Genomic DNA, 12,478 nt, shown 5'->3' with positions numbered 1-12,478 from the left:
TTAAACCTTATCATTCTTGTGCTTTCTTGTTTCATTTACAAGTTAAATTGTATTTCTCATTCGTCTAAGACTCCTTGCAAGAGATCTCTCCACCCTATGTAAAAGAGAAAGTTAAATTCAGGAGTGATTCATCTTAAGAGCCATAAGTCATGAAATAGGAATGAAAGATTTTGAACCACATTGATGCGGCGATAAAAGAGGTCCCATCTGACATGGGTCAACTATCGAGGTGGAAGTCAAAGTCAAGGTGATCAACACCAAGATGTCAAAAGACTCACCACAGTGTTCGAACGGAGGTCAACTACAACGACCGGTTGGGCCAATCAGTGTCCGATCGAAAAGAGACTACAGCGACCGGTCGGATCAATCAATGTCCGAGCAGGCCAATCGTCTAGCTCGGATAATACGGTAAGATCGTCAGACGCTCAGTGTGGGACGACAAGACGTTGAGGAGACCGAAGAGCTTGTTTGATCGGGAGGGATAAACTACTATGTCCAGTCACCGCAAGGAAGAGCATCTGAGGCCGATAGAATGGAGGAGTCTCGGCCGAGCAACTACCTCACTCGGCCAAGCAGTGAGACTAGTGTCATATCTCTCGATATTCTTTTGGAAGATAGTGCCACTTACACAAAGCATGACCAACAGGCAGATCGTACGACGAAAGCTTTTACTGTCTTGTCAGTGATATGCATGTCCTGTTTGTCTTGTTAAGGTATGATATCAGAGGTACTTTCCTGACAAGTCCTTTCATAAGACACATTGGAGAACGTGTCCACACCTTAAGAAGCATGCACGTCGCCTACCAAGGCTCTATATAAAGAGGGGTCAAAACACCAAGGGAGGTACGCATTATTCACTGTTTGTGCTTATATTACTATTGCTCTGCTTTCTTCTACAGTTCCGGTGACTGATTTGAGCATCGAAAGGTCAATGCCAGAGACTCATTCTCTGACTCGATATTGACGTTACTTATTTTATAGAACGGGACATGATCTATATACAATCAATATAACAATATAATTATATTTTTAACTTTCTACCTTCCTATCTTCGGACAGGAACACACATAAATTCTATGAGATCTTGTTTATATTTATTGGTTTTATATTTTCTTTGCAACTAACTTGATTGTATGACCTTGTAAAGCATTTGCAAAAGTAAATATTTTAATTTTAAGGTCAAGAGTTATCCGACATGATGATCACTAATCGATCCTGACATTCTTTCGAAGGTTATTCAAACCGTCTCTCTACTATCATCACTGATTGATCTTGACATTCCATTGTCATAGTTTTATGTTGCTCAGTAGTCCACCTCCCTCTAGGTCCTTAGTCGTTTGGATGCATCAAACCATCCAAGCTCACTCCACATATTGTCTTTTACTAGGTCACCTTACGTATCCACCTATTGCTGGATTGCCCTAGAGTTCACCTCAACATGAGGTCCTTATTCTTTCATATGTATCTACATTTAATCCTTCACTAGGCAATCTATAAAACTCTCCTTGTTCTAGATTGTTAAACTCGATTCATAAATTACCTCATGCTTCTCATCTTACAATTCATCTTGCTAAGATTTTTTTTATCAATCAAATATCTTATACCATCACCTCTAGGAGGGCAGATCCTTTGGACCGCTTCTTACGGTCCAGGAGATGATCCCTACATATGTATTGGTGGAATAGATGCCCCCTACTTATAAAAATGATGAAGACTATTCATCCCCATCAATACATACCTAAGGATCATTCTTTGGACCGTAAAAAATGATCCAGAAAATCTAGGCTCCACCTCTAGGTCTACCATAATTTTGAATCATTAAGCCAACTTAGCCATGCAAGTCCAACATCAAACTCAATATCGTTGAATTAAGTCACAAGTCACTAATATAAGTAAGCCTATTTTACAATTTGCTTGACACTAGCGATAATTATTTCCTCTAAATTTGATGAAAAAAATTAATATCCGACTCGCATATAGGAGAATATGAAGAGATTTTTTTAAATCCAACCAATTGAATAATTAGATAATCGAGTATGAGAATTTTAGATTTAGGTATGGAAATGGTATCTTCATTAGATTCATGGCTAGTAATTAATTTATACTCTTACATTATAATTTTACCACAAAGACCATTATAATACTTTTTAAAATTTTCTAAGAGAATTAAGTAAGGATAAGAATATTGTTAAAATTTGGACAAATTTGAAATTTGAATGTACAAATTAATAATTATTAAATTCTAAGTGCTCTCTTTGCTATAACTCCGTTTGAAAATTCTTCCAAATGTTTTCTTTTCAACTCAATTGAGCAAATGATTAGTTCCATATCCAAGTAGAAACTATACACAGGGAGCAACTTTGGAAATTTAATATTTATATTAGGGCTCACGAGTTCCCTCCACATGCTTATCCGAAGTCCGAATAATTTCCCTCCCTCCCTCGTTTTCTGCTTCTCTCCCCATTTTGTTCGTACTCTCGCTGTGTCCACCTTCCTTCGTCCCATTCTCCGCTCTCTCCCCCCGCAAAAGCCCTCGGATCTCTGAATTGAAGCCTCAGTCCTCGTAATCCACTACCCTTCGACCGATCATATTTTTACCGCCGCTTTCGCCTTTGATCCCTGGACATAATTAGGGTTTTGGGCTCCGATTCGGCCTCCGGAGACTGTATCTCGGGCTTTGCCCCGGGTGCGGCTGTGTCTCTCTGTTTTCCTCCTGTGTGATCCGATCTGGATTTATGACCGGTGGGGAGGAAGCTGGGAACCGATCGGAACAGCAGCTGGCGCAGATCTTCAAGCCGCCGAAGCAGTACTTGCTGATTTCCTCATCAAAACCACCTTTTTGTTCTCCTGATGAGTACCACAGGTTCGACAGCCTGCAAGGGTCCAATGACGAGATGGTCGATGCCCTAGTCTTACAAACTCCTGTTAGTTTCTGGTGGAGTTTTGTTAGTTTTTGTTCTTATTCTTAAGAGTCCCGATCGACGCTTGCAATCTTTACTTGTTGTTTGTCTGTTCGAGTTTTCAGGGTTTCCCTTACAAATAACAATCTCTCAAAAGATAAACCTTTTAGGGAATTAGAAACGCTGAACTCTTGTTTTGTCTTTTTGTTTTTTTTTTTTCACTCTTCACATTATGCTTTTTGGAGATTGCTTCTGAAATTTCATATAGAATTATACCAGAAACATGTTTTGATTTCGAGAAAAGAGTACTTTTTCCAGAAGCAGTCTTGCTTCCATTTTTTTTTTTATTTAATTTTTATAATTTGGTATTTGCTTGAGGTATAGGATAAAGAGTGTAACTCTCTGCTAGTGTGGTCCACAATCTTATTGTTGGATTAAACATTTAAAGCACCATAGATGGTTGAGCATTTGAAGAAAGCACAAACAATTGTTTGCATAATATTTATAAGCTGAGTGCAGTATGGTAATTATTTTTCCATGTAGTTAACAACCCCTACTCGTCCATTGCCTTCATCAGGAGGTTAAGTGTGTAGGAATAAACACACTTACTACTGTGTATTCAGTATGTTTTCTCCTTGTGGATAAATATTATGTTCTTGTCTTTCTTGTTGACTTCTCTATTTGAAAACCAGTTTACTATTCATGTGTCTAGTGAAAAATGTAAAACTCTATGAATCTATTTTCTTTCTGATTAGTAGTTGTTAACATTTGACTAGCCATGACTGGAAATGTTATTACTTTATGAGTATACAGATGCTTAAATCAATAACATTTTTGGGATAATAATGTAATTAATAAGAATAGTCAGCCAATGTCAGAAACCTACAAGTAGATCTATGTATTTGTTAAGGATTGGATGGCCGAGTTAGAGGGGGGTAAATAGCTATTGTATACTTGCAAATATGAATCTTGACTACTACTATCAATACAATATTAGCAGCAGAAATAAACATACACAAGAAAACACACTTACAAGATCACCAACATGTTATTTAAAATAGTTCGGTAGTCCCCAGGTTCCTACTCTGCTGCCTATGATTAGTCCGTGAATCACTCATGAAAAGCCACTATATTTCGTCTTTGTTGGTCAATTACCGGAGGTTAAGAAACCTCTTACAATGCACAAGAGAAGAAGGGTTATAATGGGGCTTTAGAATAGTGAAAGAAACGACAATATCTAACCAATCTTGTTTTCACCCGCCTTTAAGCCTCTAAAGAGCCATCCATTTACAGTCTTCAATCTTCCAACATTTCTTGTTGTCTATCTCCCAATAGTCGATTGCTCAGTCACCAACCGTGGGTAAAATAAGTTAATTTGGCATCACATACTATTCTTTTCTGATCTCTTCACACCTCTAAGCCATCGAAAATGCCATCTTGGCCATGCCAAGCAACAATTTCTACAAGTTCTATGTGTATTTTTGTGGTCCCTGCACACTCAAAAACACATCCAATACATAGGACAATGTCTAATTTAAACCCTTTATCTACACAAAACCTAAGATCACACTAGACTACTGGGTGCACGATTGAACCGATAGCATCCTTGTCCATTGTTAATCTTTACCAGAATATGGCAACATATTACAAAAAACATTGTTTCCATTTTATTTCCTAGTAAAAGTTTTGACAATAGCTATGTTATGGAAGAAAATATTTTTGTGTTTTAATTTAGGTCTACAATTTGATAGTTGCTGATTCTAGAACCAACTGTTCTATTTTTTCCTCATTTTATAAGAAAAGGAGACTTTGTAATAAAATTGATGCAAATAAATTTTTATCCTATGCTAGCTAAGTAAAAGGAGAAGGAAATTAAGAAGTTTTATTTATGTAATTATTGAAGGGGAGCCTTGACGCAATAGTGAAGTTGCTGCCATGTGAACTTGAGGTCATGAGTTTGAGTCGTAGAAATAGCCTCTTGCAAAATGCAAGCTAAGACTGCGTATAATAGATCTAATGTGGTCTGACCCTTCCTTAAGATCTTGCATAGGCGGGAGCTTCGTGCACTTGGTTACTTTTTTTTTTTATTTATGTAATTCTTGTGAAATAAAGCTTGGACGAGTGGGTGTCACTAGTTTTTTTTTTTTTTTCCATTTATCTTCTAGTAGAAACACTAAAAGTTATGCTAATGGCATATTTCATATGTATTTTTTTTTTCAAATTAGGAATTATGAGACATGCCTTTAAAGAGGCTTTTGCTACTTATTGACATAAGCATCTGCAATAAGAGTGAGGAAATGCTTTGGTCCAATAGAGTATGCACAAACTTAAAGCTAAATACTATTAGCGGGGTTGAGGAGGAAACTATGGAATATGTAATGATTATGAAGTTTCCTTTAGAAATGTTATCCCATAACCTACGCATACTGTGCTCTTTCTCCCCTAAAAGATAAATGGTACTCCTGTCCTCCATCGCTTTATTTGCTTAAAGGTATTATTGAATACCACAAGTGTTTTTTTTTGATCTAGAATGAAACATTTTAGCCTTGTTGTGTGCTGTCTATGTTCACTGAAAGGTTCATGTAGATTACTAGGTAGTCAAGTGAATATATGTCGAAATGATGATCAAAGAATTTTGGCCTCGTTTAGAAAATGTTTGATGTTCTTTTTGTTTGAAAAATATAGTAACAATGCTCCTTACTCATTATAGATCCATATTGTTCAATATATAAAAACAAGATACCTGGAAAGCTAGATTATTATATTGGTCTGATTGTTGGATGTACCAAAGTATGGTGTGAGAAATAATGATACTAATGGAAACATATTGGTAATACTATTCTAGAATGTCTAAAACAAGATAGTTTAAAGATAATTTAGGAAATTTTTTGTATTTAGTGTTGATGCCGATGTTAGTCAGATATATTAAGAATTAGTTTAGGGGTGACAAGAAACTTGTTCATTGATGGAGCACTGAATCAAGACCATACTGGGATCTCTCAGCATAGAAAAGAATACATACAGAACTAGCCCATTGCTATGAATCCCTTATGTCCCTAGCACTTCGTGGAATTTCTCATCATTTCACTTTAGCATAGCTGAACCTTTAAATTATTTTATTATCAAAGTATGGTTATGCCCCCCGCCATCAAAATGTTTAGGTACTATTTCTATTTTCCAGGCATGCCTTGTCAGATGTCCAACTGATGGACTTGACACATTCCATAAGGGACTGCTGCTGTAATATGTTGGGCTTGAATTATTTTTTTTCCCCTTTCAGTAGCACTAATTGAGATAGAATCTGCAATTCACCTTAAATTACTGGGATAAAATTCATCCTCTAGTCCTTATTGTTAATGTTAAAATTATGATTATTTAACACATTTTATGGTTGTTTTGTTTGATAATTCTATTGTTTCACACTTATTTTATTTGAGGTTCACTGGATGTATTAGATGGATTGTAGGGCATAGGCCAGAAATTGCTTTTTAGGAACTTTGTTGAACATTTTTAGCAATTAAAATCTTTAATAGATTTCTATGTGAAGTTACTTTTATTTGAGGTTCACAGGATGTATTTCTTTCTGGGGGTTATGGTTCCTTACTCTCTTCAGCTAAATTAAGCACAAATGTGCAATTGAGCTCATCAAACCAGTAAAGACTAAAGAGTTCAAATATGAAATCATTTTGGCTGTGCTTTTTAAATTGTACTGTATTATTGACATTTACGTGCTACAAAGAAACATTTGTCGGACAAATGCTTTCTTTACAAAGATGCTTTATTATTATAAACTCATGTTAGATCGTCATTAGTTTTGAACTGTATATGTATTGCTACTTACTAGAGACCTTGTTCATCCTTAAAATGAGGATTTCATCTCCTCTACCTTATCTTCATTTTAAACTTCTTTCTTTAAATGCCAAATTGTAATAAAAAATTTGAATATTTTATGTAGTTGAAGCGAAAGTCTGTGCAAGAAGATAATGACATTATAAATGTAAGTGAATGGACAACCAGCCCACAATATTCTGTAGGAGTTACTAGTCCTCTACTCACACCAGTATCTGAGAAAGGAAGGAAGACAAACAATAGGTCCAAGGTTGCAAAACACAATAAGCTTGAAGCTCTAACTCCTGTATCAAATATTGGTGAGTATTTCTTTTCTTCTATTTGATCAACAAAATATGATTATATTTGTGTCTATATTGACAAAATTTACTTATCAGATGATCACACTTTCGTATATTGCTTGAGGAGTTTAGTTATGAGTATAACTATCATTATCATTTATCATTGCAGGCTTACCTTCAGGTGATAATCTTACTCCAGTTGGTACTTGCCGCTATGATAGCTCCTTAGGTAAATAAACTAATTGCTTCTATATTGATTGAAAAATCACTTCTATATAAATGTGGTTTTTTGTTACATATTTTTTTACTTTCCTTTTCCTTTTTTTTAGGGCTTTTGACCAAAAAGTTTATCAACTTGCTGAAACACTCACAAGATGGCATCCTCGATTTAAATAAAGCTGCGGAAATATTGAAGGTGGTATATTTTACTGTTAATTTAGAACTTAAATTAGCTTTGCTTATCTGAGATATCTGCTATACAGGTACAAAAGAGGAGGATTTATGATATCACTAACGTTCTTGAAGGCATTGGGCTTATAGAAAAGAAATTTAAAAACAGAATCTGTTGGAAGTAATTCCTCTTCTTTCCCCTGCAGATATTTGCTTTTCTCTGAATTTCATCTAAATTGTTAGATTATGAATATCTGGGCATATGTTATTGAAGTAGCTGTCTCATGACAGGGGTGTAGATGACTTGGATCCAGTTGAGGTTCATGGTGATGTTTCATTATTACAGGTTTTCCCATTTCCTACATGTTTTTTGTCCGCTTATTAACATGAAGCATTTGAAAATTCCTCAATGCATATTATAATACTTTTTGTTACTAAAGTAATGCAAACTTAATGTAACTTTAGGCTGAAATTGAGAAACTTACATTTGAGGAGAGGAAATTAGATGATCTTATCAGGTTAGCTTCGTGTAAAGCTGGATGATGTTTAAAAAAAACTTAGTAATATTATGATGCTTAAATTCCTTGCAGCCAAATGAGAGAAAAATTGAGGGAGTTTACTGAGGAAGAAAATAATCAAAAGTACGTTTTCTCATTCATTCAAACAATAGATTACTATTGGCCAATTGTCATGCACAAGCAACTTTTTTTTCCCTCTAGGTGGCTCTTTGTTACTGAAGATGATATCAAAGGCCTTCCATGCTTTCAGGTTCAGTTGTTTTCTTAGACATTTTAGTCGGCCTAAAGTTCATCTTACATATGAAATGTGCAATAAAAATAAATTTAAGCTTCTATAACTAATTGCCAATTTATTCAGATGTTTGGATGGTTCTGATCTATGCAGAATGTAACCTTAATTGCAATTAAAGCTCCTCATGGTACTACCCTAGAAGTTCCTGATCCTGATGAGGCAAGTAGAAGAGAGAAGTTATTCAAAGATCAATGTTTTTTTGGTAAAGCTTTGCATTTTTATATTACTAACAAATTTTCTTATTCTAAATGCAGGCTGGAGAATATCTCCATAGGAGATATAGGATTGTCTTAAGAAGCACTATGGGTCCTGTAGATGTTTATCTTGTGAGGTACTCTTTCATTTTGCTCTCAAAACCTATAGCTTTGCATGTAAGTTAAATACTTGAATTCATGCTTTTTGTTACCCAAATTATCAACCATTCTTTTTTTTCTTTTCTCTGATAGTCAATTTGAAGAGAAGTTTGATGAGTTGAGTGACATGAATACACCGCCAAAGCTCCCTCCTGCATCAAATTCAAGTTCTGTTGACAACTCTATTGTCCCTTGTAATGCTGAAGAGAGCATTGGGATTGGAATGGATGTTGATATTCAACAAAATGAGAGGATATGGTTTGATTTGAACTCTTCACAGGATTTTAGTGGTGGCATGATGAAGATTGTTCCTTCAGAGATTGATGTAAGTAGTTTTAGATTATGCATATTTAACTTGCAGTAATGTGATAATCTTCCATAAATTTGTGATGGATTTGGTGGACTTTGAGTTTTTATGGATCAGTTGTAGAATCTCATAATTTTTCACAAGCAGAATTACAAGAGAATCCACGACACTAGCTAACGTACTATAACTCCATAAATTTCACAGTAGGAGCGACATGCTTTTGTTTCACATTCATAATGGTTGGATTGTATGCCGATGAGAAAGAAACAATTTCTATGCCCTACCTCCTTTTTATTGGCTTAATTGTGATTGTTACATGTCTTGCAAGTAATTTCTTGTTCCATTCTCTTCTAAAGACTATCACAACCTATTAGTTATACTAAAAGAGAAAAAGCTATTATTGTAGGATCGATGGGGTGCGCTAGAGGGGAGATGAATCACGCTTGACTGATTGTGCTTGCTTGGATTGTTAGTATGCAGCGGAATATAGAAATAATAAATAAAAACAAAGACAATCATAGAAGCATACTAAGATTGTATGTGGTTCAGAATCCCAATGCGAGTCCACTACTTTTCTTCTTGTCAAAAACCTTCCAGAGGTAGAGAAATCTCTTACAAATCCTATTTTTGTAGTGGTACACATATAAAAGGTATAATGAAGATAATAATAAAGGTAATGTTGGGACCTTGACGTTCGCTAGAGGGGGGGGTGAATAGCGTCTCACCCAAATCGTCGCTTCCTACGCTTGTTAGTGCACAGCGGAAACAAAAATACTAACAAACAAAAGCAAAGCTAACCTTAGAAAATAATAAACAAGAAGCAAATCCAATGACACGTTGTTTAACGTGGTTCGGAGATGAAGCTCCTACTCCACGGCTGTCCGTAAGGTGGACGATCCCGATCCGTCGGTGGATGACTCCCCGGAAAACCTCCAGCTAGCTCGTGTAGCTCCTTGTGGGTGGAGAAACCTCGTCACAAACTCTCACCAAGGACTCTTGAGAAGTTAGGGCACCGGTAGACTACTAATAGGGGTTAACCACGTCTATTTCGTCAACCTTAACCAATCTTCCAATGCTTGGTTATATAGGCCACAAGTTAGAAAACCTCGCCTACCAGTCGACTGCTAAAACATGCAGTCGACTGCCCTTCGTGGAAATTCGATCGTTGTAGCCCAACGGCTCGATACCAACTCTCTGTTCGCTCCCAGTCGACTGATGAAACCACCAGTCGATTGCTACAGTAACGCTACAGTATTGCTACAGTAAACCCTAATTATAGGATTTTACCCCGAGTATATTCACTCAGCACTCGTTCTCGCCCGACCAACCTAGACCTAGCCTTCTAGCCTCCTTCATCAGCCTCGCGTCCCTCGGATGCCTCCCCATCCTTCACGTCTTGTCTTCTGGAGCTTCCATCGGTCTTGTCATTGTTGTCGGGTCTTCCTTTGCCAAGAGGTCGCGCCTCCGGAACTTCATCCATTGCCAAGTCACACTTGGACTTACGTTGCCAAGACTACATACTTGGACTTACACCGTCAAGACTCATCCTTGGACTTTCCTCCTTTGCCAAGATCACACTTGGACTTTCCTTGTTGTACCTATATCCTGCACACTCACAATGCATATCAAATACAACAATAATCCTAACTTAAACCTTTGCCCAAACATCAAAACTTAGGGTACCCAGATTGCTCCAACAGGTAATACACTTTACAAAGACGATCGTTTCTGGAAGCACGGAATGCTTTTAGCACTTGTCTTGGAACCTCTTAAATCACACGAACAACTTCAAGAGATTTACGAGTAGTAATGAATGTTGTGTTGATTGCAAAGTTATTCTAAAATGTCATTGTTGATGCCCTATTAATAGGTGCTCTTCAGGGCCCTTCATCGACCGGATCATATTCCGGTTGCTCGAAAATGAATTTTCATTTTACCATGGATAGAATTTTTAATTTTTTTGTTGCTTGATGTTATCCACCCACTCCGGTTGCCCGGACACCTTTCTAGTTGACCAGAAATGAATGCTTCCAATTAATGAAGGCTTGATGCTTATCTATTCGATTGGGCCACCTTTCGGTCGCTCGGATCCAATTGTCATTGCTAAGGGTTTTGGTTGATTGAATTTCTTATTCAGCTGCCCGGAAGCTAATATTTTCATGCATCACAAAGGTTAGTCTGAAGTATCATAGAATATATAAATATGCTTAGTATTTTGTGTGCCTGACCTATCGGGCTTGCTTGGTGGTATTTGATTTACCTAATCTACTTGGACCTCTTATTTGTCTGGAGTTCACTCTTCTAAGACTTCCCTTTTGCTTAGAATTCATTTTGGACTTTCACACCTACTTAAAGTTCACTCCTTTAGGATTTTCCATACTTATCTAGAGTTTACTCTTCCAAGACTTTCCTTTTACCTAGAGTTCACTCTATTAGGACTTTCACACCCGTTTAAAATTCACTCCTTTAGGACTTTCCGTACTTATCTAGAGTTCACTCCTTTAGGACTTTTACACCTACTTAACATCCAGTTTCCTAAACCTGCTAAGACTTCCAACTAGTCGCTTAACATCTGGTCTCTTATGACTTGCTAGGACTTCTTCCTTTGCCAACTACTTATTGGACTTCTCACCAATGCCAAGTGTCTGACCCACTTGGACTTCTATTTTACCAACTCCCTGTTGGAACTTGATCAACCTCGATTAATGATTGATTGCCCTAACAATCTTCCCCTAACACTTAGGGTCCGGTTCCCTTAAACATATCAATCAAACATCAACATCTAATTTGGTTGATTGCACCAACAATTGTTGTATCTTATCATTTGAAGATGATGCAGGGCCATTGTAAAAAAAAATAAAATGTGTCGCTTAATTTGTTCTATTCTTTGCAGACTGAAGCTGATTATTGGCTTTTATCAGATGCAGATGTTAGCATCACTGATATGTGGAAAACTGCACGTATCCTCTACAAGATATTGATTTCCTTTATACTGTGGTTTCCCTAAATTTCGATTGAGAACCTTAACTCCATTTACAGCAGAGGTTCAATGGGATAGCATGCCAAGATTCAATGCATGTGATTTTATTACAGATGGCGCTAGCACTCCTATACCACGAACTCCATCAGGAGTTGAGATCACTGCAGATGCAAATTCCTCCCAGAGATGAGTGCAGGTTGGATGTATTGGTGGAAGTGGGAAGCCATCAATCTCTTATTGGCTCATGCCAGTGAGGATTAAGGCCTTACCTGAATGCGGATTGAAGTATTAACTTAGTAATGGTGGGATGCTTTTAGTAGCAGGCATTCAAGTTTCTTCAAGCTCCGTCCGGTATATGGTAAACTACAGCTCTACTGAACTGTCATCATGCATAGCAAAATGAGAGGCTGTTACATGAGTGAGTTGGCAAGTTTCTAATGTTGTGGCTTATCTAATCTTTCATAACTTGATTAGAAAATCAGACAAGTAGCACTTGCTTAGGATCCTAATCAGTTGTTTTGCTGCCTTTTATCTTTTGATATATAAAGAAACGTTGTTAGAACCCCCAGTTGTGTAGCCGAATGAGATGTAGCTGTGCCAGCAGATTA

At 36.9% G+C, this 12,478-nt stretch overlaps 1 protein-coding gene across 5 annotated transcripts; it reads left to right on the top strand.

The window, feature by feature from the left end:
• Window positions 1-2,386: 2,386 nt before the first annotated feature.
• Window positions 2,387-12,478, top strand: LOC121989266 (transcription factor E2FB-like). 5 transcript variants are annotated; one of them, XM_042543189.1, is made up of 14 exons: window positions 2,387-2,924; window positions 6,856-7,048; window positions 7,200-7,259; window positions 7,360-7,445; window positions 7,513-7,601; window positions 7,712-7,766; window positions 7,886-7,938; window positions 8,011-8,061; window positions 8,140-8,188; window positions 8,324-8,389; window positions 8,485-8,561; window positions 8,677-8,908; window positions 11,812-11,850; window positions 11,933-12,478. In XM_042543189.1, the coding sequence occupies exons 1-14, from the start codon at window positions 2,736-2,738 to the stop codon at window positions 12,122-12,124; spliced, it is 1,431 nt and encodes a 476-aa protein (XP_042399123.1). In that variant the 5' UTR covers window positions 2,387-2,735; the 3' UTR covers window positions 12,125-12,478. The 5 variants fall into 5 exon arrangements, with proteins under 5 accessions (XP_042399123.1, XP_042399122.1, XP_042399121.1 ...); XM_042543188.1 differs by having other exon boundaries at window positions 11,930-12,478; XM_042543191.1 differs by having other exon boundaries at window positions 2,388-2,924; window positions 11,784-11,850.

Source organism: Zingiber officinale, chromosome 6B (genome assembly GCF_018446385.1).
Source record: "Zingiber officinale cultivar Zhangliang chromosome 6B, Zo_v1.1, whole genome shotgun sequence".
NCBI classification, from domain to species: domain Eukaryota; kingdom Viridiplantae; phylum Streptophyta; class Magnoliopsida; order Zingiberales; family Zingiberaceae; genus Zingiber; species Zingiber officinale.
This window is presented reverse-complemented; position numbering and strand designations above follow the sequence as displayed.

Coding starts and splice junctions, on each gene's coding strand:
- LOC121989266 (XM_042543187.1), top strand. CDS start 2,736: ATGACCGGTGGGGAGGAAGCTGGGAACCGATCGGAACAGCAGCTGGCG. Junction 8,189..8,323: donor AAGGCCTTCCATGCTTTCAG/GTTCAGTTGTTT, acceptor TGATCTATGCAG/AATGTAACCTTAATTGCAAT. Junction 8,390..8,484: donor AAGTTCCTGATCCTGATGAG/GCAAGTAGAAGA, acceptor TTCTAAATGCAG/GCTGGAGAATATCTCCATAG.